The sequence below is a fragment of the Manis javanica genome, chromosome 5 (assembly GCF_040802235.1).
Source record: "Manis javanica isolate MJ-LG chromosome 5, MJ_LKY, whole genome shotgun sequence".
NCBI lineage: Eukaryota > Metazoa > Chordata > Mammalia > Pholidota > Manidae > Manis > Manis javanica.
In genome coordinates this window covers 64,555,075-64,570,977 of record NC_133160.1, presented here as the reverse complement: position 1 = coordinate 64,570,977, position 15,903 = coordinate 64,555,075, and the positions used below count along the sequence as shown (strand labels likewise).

The window sequence follows — 15,903 nt, the reverse complement described above, 5'->3', positions numbered from 1 at the left end:
CTTTTCTTTTAGAGTAAACAGAATAACAGTGGGCTTTTTGGTCCAATTTACCTATCCTTTTTTAAAGTTTATGTAGATTCAGTAGGAAAATTGAAGGTAACTAAGTGACTCTTGATGTTTCAAATTCTATTTATAATGCCTCCCACACAGAGCTATAAATTATATTTAAGAATTATGAGTGAAGCTCTGCTTTATTCTTAAATTATTACTCTACTTTGTTATGTGTGGAATTTCTAACTATCTTCTCTGTTTTACTAAATGATTATAAATACATTGTGCCATTTTTCCCCCTTGTAAGATTGGAAGAGTCTAGTAGGATTGAAGTAGTCTGAAGGTCTTATACTCAGTAGTGGAGTAGACTTCCTTTAATTTTGTTAACCAATGTGCTTCAACATTGTCTTAAAAAGACAAGATGTCTATATTGTAAAGTAGAATTGGCTTTCTCTTATGAAGTTATTGTAATTATAGATTAAAGAATTGGTGGTATTTAGAATTTCCAAAAACTGCTTTATTGTTAAAAGTTTTTTCCTGGGTCATTTTTAAGACATTCCCTCTTGGGAAAAAATATGTGTGCTTAAACTTTTTTCAGTCAGGGTGATCATCTACTGATGCTCGTGGATGTCATTTGATCGGAACATGCAGAGGAATAGGTGACTGACTGAAAGATTATAAATACTGGAACAAATTGTGCTGCAGAAATGAAAGTGACCAGACTTACTTCTGTGCAAGAATATCTACTCCCAACTTCTTGTGGAGGAGGTTGGGCCAACACTATAATGGAGATAAACACCTTTGTGATGGTGATGAGAGACAGACCAGAAGACTGCTGTTGATTCTATAGGAGCTGCCTGTTTGTGTGTAATGAGCCTGGGCTGCATGTGCTGTTTTTATTTACAGTGGGAAAGTTACTTATAATTCTGGAAGTATTCCAAGTTTCCATCTTTTTCTTCCAGACTTATGTACTTGTGTCCAGATCAATAAAGCTGAAATGGAGAGGCTTGAGTGGCATTTCCCAGATTGTTAGGTCCTTTGCTATTTGATTTGTCTTTCAGTATAGTGTACATTGTATGACTCCTAAGTTGTCTTAATACTTCACATGGACTATAAGATTTATTAATGTGGACACTAAAGGATAAGAAATTTAAGAAATGAACAAGAGTATTTTTTTCTTTACTCTTCAAAATGTATTTTTGATACACTAGTATGAGAGACCTGCCATCAATAAAGCACTGATGGACAGTCTCAGGTATTTTTATTTAGTGTTTCTTTGATGGTCAACCCTCTGTGCTTCTAAACCTAGCAAGCAACTTGGACAGGTGTTTTAAAAGTTGAAGAAAAGAGATAGCTTTTAGTTTTTTTAGAAAATGTATAATGTCTGATTGTATAAGTTAGATTAATTTATTGTATAAATGTTGGGTCCAAGATGATATTTTCAACCTGCTTATGAACAGGCATTAGGTAATTTAGATAAAATAGAAAACACTTTATCCACAGAATAGCTAAGATAGGTCAGTCAAGTTGGTAATGCCTGTCCATTAATCATTTATGCATTTTTAATAAAATTACAAGAATAAAATAAAAATGTCTTGTACATTTTTGTGTTTTTTAACAATATATACTCATTTGCATGCACATACATAGTACCTGAAAAAGCCAATGTATATTTAAGTGTCAAAAATTTAGGTTCTTTAGATGATACATCAGAATTTAGATGGATAATGAAAGTATATAGAAAGATGGAATGTTCTTAGAGCTAATGCCCATTACATCATAGGAATAATGTGTAAACTCAGACTTTTCCCATGAATCCTTAAATTTCTGACCTTAATAATTCCCCTCTGATAAGGAAGCCTTAGTTTCCTAAATTCAGTAGAGTGTAGTATTAAACCAAAAATTTGAAACGGAAATAAGGAATAGGAGGTGTAGATTATGTTTATCTGTACCTATGGCTAGAGAAAAGAAATTTTTATCTATATCCGTTTTATCTCAAATGAGGAGACCTTAAGTTTCAAAAACTAACCCTTGATGTATACTTCCTGAGGAATGTGGTGTAATACTTAAACATTTTTGGTCCTTTTCATCAAAAAATTAAAATTTCTGTTTTTCCCTTTATGGAGGTTGAATAGCCTAACATGGGTTGACCTCTGCATTGAACAGAAAACCTTAATGAACCATAAAAGGTTGATTGTGAGAATGGTAAGACTTTAGTTTTGAAATTTAGGTTTTGCTGGTCTATGGATATAGTATTACACTATCAGCTCTTAAGTAAAAGGATTTCATTCACCAAAATTGAGAGTTCAGGTACCTGATGTTTTGTGTTTCTAGCTTTTGAAAAATGTTTAGGAAAATCACTAATAATTATTGAATAATCTGTGGGATTTCTTTTACAAGTTGATATACAAAAGTATTTTTGAATGTGCCACACATAAAGTATATAATCCTTTTAAATCCATCTGTATAACTACTCAGAACTGTGATTTAGAGTGGATAAAAAAAATCAGATATCATGGAATATAGTGATTTATCTCTGGAGAGTCATGTTGACGATTTTCAATTAGTGAAAACAGCAACAATAATTTTTTTTCTATGTTCTCACAAATTAGAACCTGTAACTGTCAAAGTGTATGTCTAATTTTCTATTTGTCTATAAGTTTAATGTCAAGTAATCCAAGTCCTATTCAAACTCATTATTTCTTGGAAGATCAGGACTTTATCATTACCCTTAAATCTACACACATAATTTGAAATCTTTTCATTAAAAAAGAAAACAGTTACATTAAAGTGGCACTGCATATGTATGAATTAATTACAAGGTGAATACCCTTTAAAAACTAAAACTTCTTAATTTTCTTGTTTTACCCAAATTCTTTGGTATTTTAATGTAATATATTTTATAAGCTCATGTGTTGTGAATATAATGAAATACTTGACTTCATGTTAGAAACATTCAAGCTTGAAGGGTATTTAGAGGTGATTATATAGTAAACTTAAGTAGGTGTTTAAAGATTGAATTGCTTTGTTAAAAATAGTAGCTTCTGATTTTCCTACCATGTGCCAGGTGCTGTTCTAGTAATTTATACATAAACTATGCATAGTAATTACTTAATTCTCACAGTTGCTAGGATGGTGGTTCTAGTATACTTTTAAAACTTTATTCACTGCGTGAACATAGATAATCCATAATATTAGGAATAGGGTTCTCAGGAGTTAATGTTTTTTCCATTCCTGTAACTTTAATATTAACAGTTACAGCCCAAACCCAATATTTCACTTGTCCTACTTCTGTAGATCAGTTGATAATACAAGTACCATTAAGAACGTTGTAGAACAACAATGTCCAATAGAACTATTTGCCACATGTGCAATCCTAGTAATTTTAATAGCCTAAAAGCTACAAATGAGTTTATTTTTAATATTTGACATTTTAATATGTCCAAATATATCAATATAGAAACTATGGATCTATTTTACCTTTTATTTTGTACCAAATATTAAAAATATGGTTTGTATTTTACACTTATCCTGGACACATTTCAGGACTAGCCACATTTCAGGTGTTCAGTAGTTGCATATGACTAGTGGCTACTGTATTGGCCAGCACAGTTTTAGAGCCTTTTCTATTATGAAATAATTACTTCTTTAGTAAGTAATCTGATGTTTGAATCCTGGATCTAACTGTTCATCCATGGAGTACATAATAAATCTGTCTGACTCTGGCATGTACTAGAAGAAAGTCAAATCTAAGAATATAATTCTCAAACCCAAACTCCTGGAATATGCCTTTGCATTTTCATTTAATAAGTGAAATGATTGTTGGTGTTAATTTACTTCAGCTTTCTTTATGTGTTATTCAGCTTTGCAATATATTCAAGGAATTGGCTTTGAGGAGTAAATGATGGTTAGAATTTTACAATATAAATTTCTTTTTAAAACACTTTTTGTCCAAAACAAGTCCATATTGCATGATACTCAAATATTCTTTGGCTTTTGAAATATAGAAAGGAATTGATTCAGAATTTATTGATTGAGTGTATTATTATTTTGACTAAAAGATAATGTGGAAAAAGCATTTTAATTTCAACAAAGTTTTAAAATATGTTAAGTGTTATTGTCAGGGTGGTGCACATTAATGGTGTGATATTCCACTCATTATTATATTCATACAAGCAAAGTGGGCACACTGCTTTTAGGTAAACCTTAAGCAACGGAAATGTGAAAAGTAGAAGTAATGGCTGCCTTAGCATATAGATGCTAGTAGAACAGTGAAAGGATGATTTTGCCTTGAATAAAATGCTCATTTAGCCTAACTGTGGCTTAATAAAATTTGAGATTCCATAATTTAACTGTAATTAATAGATCGCGATCTAAGATTTCACAGAGAATTGACTCCCAAAGAGATGTAATGTAATAGTTAGTCTTAGGTTTGAATGAATGTGGTCTGCAGAAGGGTTGGTGACATTTCTTTATTATTCATTGGGTTTTTGAATACATCTTAAAAGCTCTCTAGATTTGAAAATCACTGGAAAAATTATAATTGCGATTTACTTATGTCTTTGTGAAAATTAAGCCCAAGTTAAAAAAACTATAAATAACAAAACCATTATTTTAACTATAGAACTAACTTAAAATTTTAGAGTCTGCCCCAAATTCTCCAAGAATTGGAAGTCTACTGAGCCCAAAGAAAAACAGTGAAACAAGTAATCTTCAAGCAATGTCTAGAGGTTTGTCTACCAGTTTGCCTGGCTTGGACTCAGAACCTTGGATAGAAGTGAAAAAGAGACATCATCCATCCCCACTGAAACTGAAGGTAAGTTGTTTTAAATAAACCAAGTGAAGTGTAATAGGATTATTCTGGGTGGAATTTAAGGCCTCTGTGTTTTCTGTTTTTCAGGTAGATAAATAAACTTTGGAAAAAGTTTTAAAAATTGTAAAAATTGAAACCACTGGCTCAGGAAAAACTTAGGAGGGGTTTTTCAGTAGTTGAAAATAAGTTATATTGTGTCAATTTTTAAAATTTATCTTATTTATGAATATGAATTCATAATATTTTGGCTTGGCCTTTTTGTGACTTAAATTTGAATATTTCAGTTTTTTGAAGCTGACAAAAATCTTTGTAAATTTTGAATTTAGAACCTTGTTATATTATTTGTATCCTTGTTAATTATTTGTAAACTTCATTAACAAATAATTATTTGTAAAGGGTACATATCAGAATTATATATGTTTTGGTGATTTAATGAACAGTAGGAAAGGAAAAGAATGATTTATTGGGGGCACGTGAGGGAGTGTCATGGATGTGGTTATGAAAGAGTAGGAGAGATCTTTGTGAACTGCAATGTATTTAGACTGGTGGTTGGATACACAAACTTAGAAATGTGATAAAAACTGCTCTGATCTAAATCATAAACAAATGAGTACAAGTAAAACTGGGGAAATCTGAATAAGATTGATGGATTGTATCAATATCTGCCTTGTTTGTGATATTGTACTACAGTTCTGCAAGATGTTAACATGGGGGAAGCAAGTAAAAAAATACGTGAGATCTCTATCATTTCTGACAAGTCTGTGAATGCACAATTATCTCAAAGTGAAAAGTTCACTAAAAATAAACCTGGATAAAGTGCCATTTAAAGGATTCAGATATTGAAAGTAAGCTCTATAAGGAAAAGGTCACTAAAATAATTGGGCCAACATGTGGGAAGGATGAGGAAAGCTATCATATTGAAGATTATTATAAACAGGGCTCTTTATTCCTAATATCAGGGCATGAATAAAAGAAGCATGAAGAATTTGAAAGTAGCTCTCTACTGGGGAAGTGGGGAGTATTGTTTTGCTTAACCAGGGCCATGTGGCAATGTCTGAAGATGCTTGTTATTACAACTGGGATAGTGTTGCTGCAGCTTGTGAGTGGAGGCCAGGGATGCTGCTAAACATCTTACAGTGCACAGGACAACCCCCCCACCAGCCCCTTCCCCACCTCTGCTCCATGGTCCCCCTCCCCCAAGAATTATCAATAGTGCTTGAGTTTGAGAAACTCTGATCAAAGAGAATTTGTTAATTAGCATGGTGGTTGAATATAGCATACTTTAAATGTTGCAAGAGTTTGGTGAGGTTTTACCCCCTCTCCTACTCAGGGGACATTTTAAAAGACTAAAGAGCTTTTTTAAAACAAGATTTTCTAAAGATCTTAATTAATTTCCATATTTGTAAATATAAGTATTTATAAACCTTGATAATTAAGTAGGATAGGGTCCTAGACTCACAACAATTTGTACATATTTCATTTATTCCATTATCTGCATTTTTTCTTCCACATTTAAAAATCTCCATGTTTTGACATTTCTTCTAAAATAATTTTTCCCCTTAAAATTGATAGCATCTCTGATTTGATGAAAAAGGTTTTTTGAAGGGTAAATATTGGATTGTGCAATATAAGGCCAGCATATAGGTGGGAATCTGGCTTTACAATTGGAAAGAGAATGGTATAAAATGTAGGACCTTTCAGTATGATGGCTAAAGAATAGTGTACTGTTAGTAAGATCTGAAATATATTCTGATTCTACAGAGTGATCTAGCTTGGAGGAAAGATGATTGTAGGTTCTGGGGGCCTACATATTCCAGAGATACCTGCTGAGGTCAACATACTTCTTAAAAAATGATCTTTTAAAGATACATATTCTATAGTAGATATAGAAATCTTGGTCAGATACCATTTTTCTCTAGAAATCAGAAAGTATTTTCCCATTATCATCTTGGTCAGTTTTCCTCTTGTGAGACTTGATCCCTTCAGATTCTGTGTATCAAGTGATTTTTTTGTTGAGGCTTTTATGATTATTTCTTCATACCTGGTCTGGAAATTTCAGATAAACACCTTGGAGTTGGTGTGTTTTTATTCATTGTGCTAAGTATTCATGTCTTTCATTTTTTGGAAACTAATGTTTCTCTTTTTTCAACTGCCTGCATTTTTTAAAATTTGATGTTGAACCTTCTGGATCGATCATCTGGCTACTGTTCTGGAGTTGGGGATTTAAAAAAGGTTATGTTCTGATATTTCTGTCAAATTTTTAAATGTCTTTCTCTTAGGATGATGACTATCCTGTTATAGCTGATGATCCTTGGTTGATGGTTCATAATAGCATTGGTAAATCAATATAGGTTTCTTTTGTGGCCTTGTAGATCTGCTACTCCAGAGGGCCAGCCATTTTCCTGAATGTGAGGTATGATTGCACACTCTTGGTTAAATGTAAAGGTCCTGTGGATTTGGACTTCTAGACCTAGGCAGAGAATAGTCCTGCTGGTTCTGGATCTCCAGAACTGCTAAAATAAGGAGTACTTCTTTGTGGGAGGTAGAATTCCATAGCGTATTTCATTAATTGGTAAAATTACCTTATCTCCCCATCACCTCCCTTTCTTTTTATAAGTATAGAATAATATGTTCAATCTCTCTCCAAGTCCAGCACCTAAAACATGAGCCCTTTCTTGGCAACTCTTATTTTGTTTAAAAAGTAATTCCGGGGCTTTTAGTTGGGAGCAGATTTTATGGCTTCATGTTCTCAGATAAGGGTGTGAGGTTTCCTGTTTCAGCTGTGTCCTGTCGTTGGCTTTCCAGATATCTTTTGATTGCTGTAACAGTTGATTTCTTTTGCTCTTTGTACCTGTGTTTTCAGAACATTCTAGGATTCCACTGGCACTAGTGCTGTCTGTTTTCTCCACAGCTTTCCTGTATATGGGTTCTAGGTTGCTATTTCCTCTAGTCTGGTATACCATTACAGTGGGTTTGCTTTCTGCTTTCCGGAAAGTCATAAAAGTTTCTGACTTCTGTTAGTAATATTTGTTTATCTTTTGGCATAGGTTTATTCTTTTCATTACTGTATATCATTATTTCAATCAAGTATGTTCAGTCAAGTCATACTCAACCAAATATCTCTTGTCTCTTCACAAATTACAAAAAATGCTGCTTATAACAGAAATTTAAATATAACCAATATAAAGTAAAAAGCAAAGGCTCTGCCTAGGGTTTACCATTATTAATAGTTTGTTGTTTATTTTCATACTTTTTCATGTACTTGAAAGTGTTAATAACAAGGTATATAGTTTTTGCTTTTAGCTATATTTACAATGTATTAAAACTTACTTTTTTTAGTAGAAATATGTACAAACTTCATTTACTAGAATTTTAGCTTCATCAGGGCAGAGTTACTCTTTTATTGCTATATACCCCTGTGTGGAACAGCACCCGGCTCATAGTAAAGATCCAGATTACATTGACTGAGTGAATGAATATAGATCTATATGAAGAGGAATTCTGAAAGAGAGATTGTTTTTTTCTAGGGGAAGGAGAGTTAGCATTTGTTGAAGGATAGGGATAGGACAGAGGATGACATGTTAAGGTGACAACATTGAGAGATCAATTTCCCTATTTTGAGAGTTTTGGATATCTAGACTAGGTTAGATTTTAGAGGATCTAGGATCTGAAAGTTTGGACTTGTTATGTCATCTAATAGGAAGCTATTTTAAGTTTTTTTTAAGAAGGGTGGAAATTCAACAATTTGGTGCATGTTAGGGAGAATTTAACATGAAAGTTGGGCTAAGTTGAATAGGAATGAGATTAGCTAGGATTCAGACTAGGATTAGCTAGGATTCAGACTAGGGAAAAGGGTTCACACCAGTGAAGATCACTGAATCTGAAAGTCAAAAGACATCCATCGGTTGTTCTAATACTGTAATTGTGGGCAAGCAACTACACATCTGTAGGCCTTTCCCCCCCCTCAGCCATAAAATAAAATGGGTGTGTTGTAATGGATGAGCTAAGGACCATTCTAACACTAAAGGAGTCTTTAATATAATCCTTCTTTTACTGAACTTTGCTTTTCTTTAGTCTTAAACTTAGAGCCTAGCAATTACTTTGTATTTGTTAGGCCAGCATAATACTGGCATGATTTTCTTTTACATTTTAGCTTCTAACTAGTCATTGAGCATACAAGCTTATATGACTTCTTTGTAACATTATGTGATGTTTATTTAAAAAAATAATAGAAAAGTTTTTATGTAAAATACCAATTTCTTCAGGAATCAGTGTCTCTCCATGAAGAGGCATCAAATCAACTATGTCCTCCAAATGAACAAGAAAAAGAACTTGATTTTTTATTTGATGAAGAGATGGAACAAATAAAAGGACGAAAAAACACATTTACTGATTGGTCTGATAATGATTCAGATTATGAAATTGATGACGAGGATTTAAACAAGATTTTGATTGTAACTCAAACATCACCTTACATGAGAAAACATCCTGGAAGAGACCGAACAGGCAACCACATGTCTCAGGCAAAAATTACATCAGAACTTGCTAAAGTTATCAATGATGGCTTATATTATTATGAACAGTATCTGTGGATGGAAGATAAACACACAGTCATAAAGGTAATTGTTTCTGCACATTTTTCTGCTGATGGTGTGTTTTGATTATATGTTGCTTCTTATATTTTCATAAATTAGAGGTTTCAGTTTATGAATTTTGAATATAAATAAATTATATTTAATTTGAAAAATTCCCAGAAATATATTTCATAGTTACAACCTGAGAAATAATTTCATTTTATTAAAATTACAGTTAAGTGAATACTTCAATTACAAAAAAATTATCACTCATTGACTAAAATCCTTGTTCTTTTCAGGTGAAAATAATAAAAAATCTCTTTCTCATAAAAAAGGATTAAAAATTGACATTATGGACAGGCTTGATTTATATGTTTATTCCTTACTGGGTATAATCATCCCAGCTATATGAGAAGGGCTTTAGAGGGGGGTTCCTTTGTTGACCCCTTCCATCCTTCTCACATTGTCTGTGGTAGTAGACTGGTTATGGATAAGGGTAGAAGATTAAACTGGCTGATTGTCGTTGTCCAGTCATTACTATGCTATATGTGCTGTTTGATAGGTGCTAACAGAAACCTTGTTCCAATTTATCTTCTTGCATTTTTACCCCACATCCTGGTACCTATCCCGTTATTAGGGTGAAATATGAGAGCACTGGAGTAGTCTACTGGCTGTCTACATTCCTTTGATAAGAATTTTTATGGTATACATAAGGATTAAAAGGGATCTTTTTCTACCACTAAATTCATTAGGAAACCCCTGCATTAAATATTTGTTTTTGGGATAGAATAGTGAGGAAAGGTATAGTATGCTAAATAAGAAAGAAATATCATCAGAAATAGTTATAGTTGTAGAAAAAAAAAGCCTGCCAACTAACTGGTGGTTAGATACAGGGGATTAGCTGTTTATGGAAGTTCCTATCTTCAGTAAGTGTGCTTTCTTGCTTAGCTCTTTATTTCTTTTCTTCCTGGGTTTTCCACCACTGCTGTCACCCTCAAGTTGTAGCTTGTCAGTGGCTCAGAGCCTGAGCAGTTCTCTGTCCTACTGCTCTGAGAAAGTGTGTTCTTACAAAGTTTCTTGGTTAAAAGTCTTCCCTTGAGTAAGCATTGGTATTGTGTTTGTTATACTTAGGTTCTGTAAGTAATTTCTAACTGAAATCCTTTTTGAAATAGAGCTAAAGATAAATTCAACAAATAATAAGTTGAAATTGTACTCACTCCATTCCCTATCTCTATCCCACTTTGTTCTTCACTGTCTACCATTCTGTATGTTGTACTTCTTTGTTTTGATCACATGGATGTAAGATCTATGAAGAAAGGAATTTTTGTCTTTACACAATACTCTATCTCCAGGGCTAAAACAGTTCCTGGCACAATGTAGTGCTCGATTTTTGTTAAAATGGATAAATGAATTACAGATTGAACGTTATGAACTGTATATTAAACACTATGAACAAAGGAACCTAACCACTATATATATTATTAGTTCTGTAGGAAAATATTTTCAGAGTTCCAAATAATGAACTTTCAAGGTACCTTGAGAAACGTTATATTTATAGGTGATTATTTATTTGCTTTAACTAAAGCATAAACATCAATAATTAAAAGCTATATATTGAGTTAGTTAAAAACCAACATCTGCCTTATCCTTAAATATTAGTCATGGGAAAGTAATCTTGGCTCTCTGGCTCTAAGCATTATGGGTATATTCATAAGTATGTCTTATTTTAGGCTGATCCTATGTACATTACTATCATCTAAACTTATCCCCTTGTTTTCTAATTCTGTGCTCCACATGTAAATGCTGATAAGAATTGTACTTTTCCTGTAGATCTGCTTAAAGGGAGAGAAAGCAATCACTTAATATATATTTATTAAATTCCTATTATGTGCCATACGCTATGCTAGGACCCAGGCATGGAATTGGAAGATAACAATAAGGTCTGTACATGCTTGGGTCTTACAAATAATTGGAAGGACAGACAAGCCCTCAATAAGCACTTAATCACAAATTATGATAAATACGCTAAGGGAAAATGACAGAATGCCGCTGGATTGGGTTATCAGGGAATGCCTGTAAGAAAGTCACAGTTATAGTGAGATCTGATGTATGAATAAGAATGAGCTATGCAAAGAGCAGGTAAACTGTATTCTAGGAAGAGGAAATAGCAAGTGTCAAGGATCTGAGGTGGGAAAAATTTGATATATTTGAGGAACTGGAAAAAAAGTTTATAGTAGTGTATAATAGGACAGTTACAGATGTATAGGCAGAAGGCTGATCGTATAAGGCTTTGTGGGTTATGTTAAATATTTTGGAATTTTTCTAAAGTTCAAATGCATTATCTTGGAGGTTCTTACACAGGAAACAGGACCTGATCTCACTTTCATTTTTAAAAGACTGCTTTAGTTTACTGTGGCAGAGAATGAATTAGATGGGAACAAGACTGGAGAAGAAATCCAACTTGGAGGCTGTTAAAGTAGTCCAGGAGATTGATGTTGTTAATTTTAGGTAGAATGGTGGCATAAGGAATGTAGAAATGAGAAGACCCAGATCTGAGCCCTGAGGAATGATCATTTAGGTGTTGTGTAGGAAAGTAGTATTGTGGAAACCAGAAAGTGGCTTCAAGAGGAGAGAATAATCAGATGTGTCAGAAACTGGACAGATGGAGTTAGATATAAATGGAAAGAATGTCAAATTGATAGTAGTTTGGTGACAATTTCTGACTTTGCAAAAGGAGTCTTGCTGGATCCAGAAGCTAAGTTGAACTGCACCAATGAGTGAGTATAGCCTTTCTGTTTCTGGCATGTCCTTACTGCTGAAGACAACTAAATGACCCATAAATACATAGGAACATATCTACTGAAAATCCTTGAAGATTGGCAAGGTAAGATGTTAATCAGAATAAAACCATAGAGAAATGGAGTACTGAAACCAGTTTTGCTCTGGAGACCATTCTGGAATTTGGAGAGTTTGAGGAATCCAGCTTTGCAAAAGCCGCCAAAACATAGGGGTAAAAGACACAAACTGAGCTTCCCAGTCAGTGTTGGGGATTCTAACAGGAGTTCTTATCCTTTTAAATTGGTGCCCAAAAGAAGTAGACCCTCAGTGAAAGAGAACTTCCTTCCTCACCTATTTCCCTAGTTGTGCTGAGCAGAATAAGGAGGGAAAAAATGGCTTCAAAGTTAAAATCGTGCAACTCAAATTCATACTATATGGGTGACTGAAGCAACCACTCTTCGTAAACTTAGAAGTGATTGTTGTTTGTTACTTTCCCAGAAACCTAGCAGAAGCAAATGTAGCTCATTTGTGAAGACATTCACCTTTATCCTAGACCTCAACTAATTTACTCAAAAAATTTTATAAGGAAAGGGAGCAACTCACAACATTAATACTTGAAACAAGGAAATAAGTTACTACATGTGAGAATGATCAAAAGTAACAGCAGCAAAACCATATCCTAAAATAACTTAGGGAATTATTAAACAGTATGGAGCAAGTATGCTATGTTAAAAGAAATAAAAATAGGTTCAGAGAAAAACAATTTTAAGAATAAACTTCCTTAAATTAAAACAATTAAGATCAAAATGAAGAACTCAATTTAAGACATTAACAGATTAGATACAATAAGAGAATCAGTGAATTGGAAGACATTTCACAAGAAACTTTAGAACTCACTGGAGAGGGACATATAGACTATATGACAGAGGGTTTAGAATGATATTCTAGACAGTCTTTGCTATTATTTGGTACATTTCAAACTAAGCTGTATAATATTTAATGGGTTTTATGATAAAGATCATTTCTGAAAAAAGAAAGGGAAAAGCAAACAAAAAACATGGAATGCAGAGTGATACATAGAGTCTAAGATACACATTTAATGGGAATTCAAAAAGGAAAAGAAGGAAAATGGAGCAGAGTCAGTATTTTAAGTGGTAATAGCTAGGGCCTTTTCTGAACTGAGGAGAGGTACCGGAGTAGAGTAGTCGGAAAGAAAGGCAGATTACTTTAAAAGAAAGAAGAGTGAGAGAATAACTGACAGCTGACTTTGTTGAAAGCATCTGACAATAGAATGATAGTGTTAATAAACCAAGGGAAAATAACCAGGAACTTATACTTCTGTGTCTTACAAAAACATTTTTCATGTAAGAGAGTGAAATATAGTGAGAGAAATTGCAACCAGCAAAGCCTCTTCAAAGGAAATTGCAAGTGGGATCTTGGGAAAAGATGGCAGTAGGAAGGCAAGGCAGAAACCTCCTCCCATATACACACCAAGGAAGTAACTATAGCAAGTAACAAACAATCCTGAAAATGACCTGAGGACTGCAGAACAGACCATCCACACCTGGTAAAGAAGAGAAGACCACGCAGAGAAGGATAACATGGCAGTGTTATGATCAGTTGGGACTCAATCCCATCTCCCATAACAGCCGACAGGCGGGAGAAGAGGAATGGAGCAGGGAGGGGATAAGCACTCAGGAATCCTGCACACCTGGCCCTGGAGATCTGCTCTGGGAACACAAGTCCACATTGCATTGGACTTTGGTGATTAATGGGGATGGACACCAGGGAGAGTTGGACCACTCTGGGAGGTAGACTCCTGTCCTTTGTGGAGGAATGCCACCAAAACCCAACCAAGTGGTGGTAGTTTTGAGAGATTTACCAGCAGTTGGAAGTGTACCAGAGGGGCAGGGATTGGAGGGAACTTTCTCTGGAGGAGAAAGAGCAGGTGGATAATGTTTCCCAAGCCCTCGCTAAGCAGAATCTTGGGATGCTCATGGGAACCACCTCCAAAAGTTTCACTTCCCATTCTGTGGGTTCAGTCCTGCAATGCATACCCATCTGCCTGCCTGACCCACTCTGCCCAGCAGTGACCAGACTTTGCTCACTTGGAGGCAGAAGGAGACCTTGCTGCCTGACAGGCAGTGGGAAACTTTCCCAGATTTCTGGTTCTCTCTCAGGCCAACTGGGAAGGTGCCTGTGGTAGCCAGCTCCAAATGACCCATCTCCCTCACTCGTGGCTTAGGCCTGCATTGCACTTCCCTATGCACCCATCCTGCCCATCCCACCAGCCCAGCAGTGAAGCCATTGCCCAGCAGGCAGAGGCCAGCACTGCCAACAACAATCTCAGCATGCAAAGGGCCCTTTGAGATGAGTGGTAAGCCTCTGCTATCAGATCAGACCAGCCACTGTCCGCTGGCAAGCAGGAAAGGCACCCTGCCCATAGCCCACCAACAGCAATTGCAGCTGTACCACACAGGAGAACCAGGCACAGGTGAGCAAAGAGTCTTGAGCTTCTAAGTACCATAGGATGCCTTCTTAATAAAACCATGACTCTCTAGACCAGGAGGCATGACTGATCTGTAGAATGCTGTCTTGCCAATGGGTTTCAGCCCCAGGCAAGTTCACTATGGATTCAGTGTGACCAAAGGAATCAACAGCAAAACATTCTTGGGGTGAAAGGGTTTATTACCTAGCTTGTTCTCCGGCAGTAGGTCAAGCACTAGCGTCTCTGCCTCTGCCCAGAGCACTGGGCTGAGCTCTCTATATTGCGCAATAATAGCTTATTGCCCACAGATGTGGAAGTGGCAGCCCAGCAACAGGCCAGTTACATCATCAGGTGGTTTAAGTTCAGTGAGGGTCCTGGCCATAGAAACCCCAACTTCCCCACACTCCACCCCTCCAGGATTCTCGCCTTACAATCTACACACTTTCAATCTTCTGCAACGGTCCCTGTGCAAGAAAGCTGGAGCACTGTAACCAGATTCCACAATAGCAACAGAGGATAACAACAACTTAGAAATAATAAAAATTAAGATACAACAATATTTTGAAACAAAAATTATAATAATCCTCAAGCCAGAGGAGGTTCCTAATAACAAAAATTGTAATAATCCTCAAGCCAGAGGAAGTTCCCAATTCACAAAGACTTTAGTGGTATAAGACACATGTTTTAATGCCACCAACATAGGCAAATCTTGTCCATCATGTAGGATGCATGCAAGAGAGTGGTCCTATGATAGGACTGTAGCAGGAAGAGGGGTCCCTTCCAGGTCTAGTATACCATACTTTTACTCCTTTCCCCATGGGGGTTACTGAAGGGTCTATATGTAGTGCTACTGGAGGTGCATGCACTGGCCATAATGATAAAACAAAACTCCCCGGTAAGATGCTCTTACCTTCTGGCCATTCAGGATATACTACTGTGACCTTTGGTGGCCACTCTGCTGTTATTCCAGGAATACAGAGGAGACTAGCTTCCAGGCCTTGTCCCCAAGGTGCCAGAAGAGCCAGTCATCATTCGTCCATGTGTCGAAAGGTCCAAGGCCACGTCCACTCAATGGAGTTTCCAGGGTTCAGTGCAGTTGGTGCTGGCAGCAAGATGTTATTCTGGTGGCCAAATCTTGGCTTCAGTGATTCTTCTTTGGTTTGTACTTGCACTTGTATGGGGGAGGCAGCCATATGTGTTAACATGTCTACGGGGCTGAAAGATCCCTTTCAGGGTCTCATTCAAACGCTGTAGTATGG

The 15,903-nt window shown here is 35.6% G+C and overlaps 1 protein-coding gene across 10 annotated transcripts in view; it reads left to right on the top strand.

The window, feature by feature from the left end:
- Positions 1-15,903, top strand: part of LARP1B (La ribonucleoprotein 1B) — a 169,779-nt gene that overhangs the window by 28,852 nt on the left and 125,024 nt on the right. For 8 of the 10 annotated variants that reach the window (XM_036997885.2, XM_073237050.1, XM_036997882.2 and 5 more), the window contains 2 exons: positions 4,635-4,807; positions 9,070-9,423. In XM_036997885.2, the coding sequence (XP_036853780.2) occupies positions 4,635-4,807; positions 9,070-9,423 (527 nt within the window). The other 2 variants (XM_036997886.2, XM_017674152.3) reach the window with 2 other exon arrangements.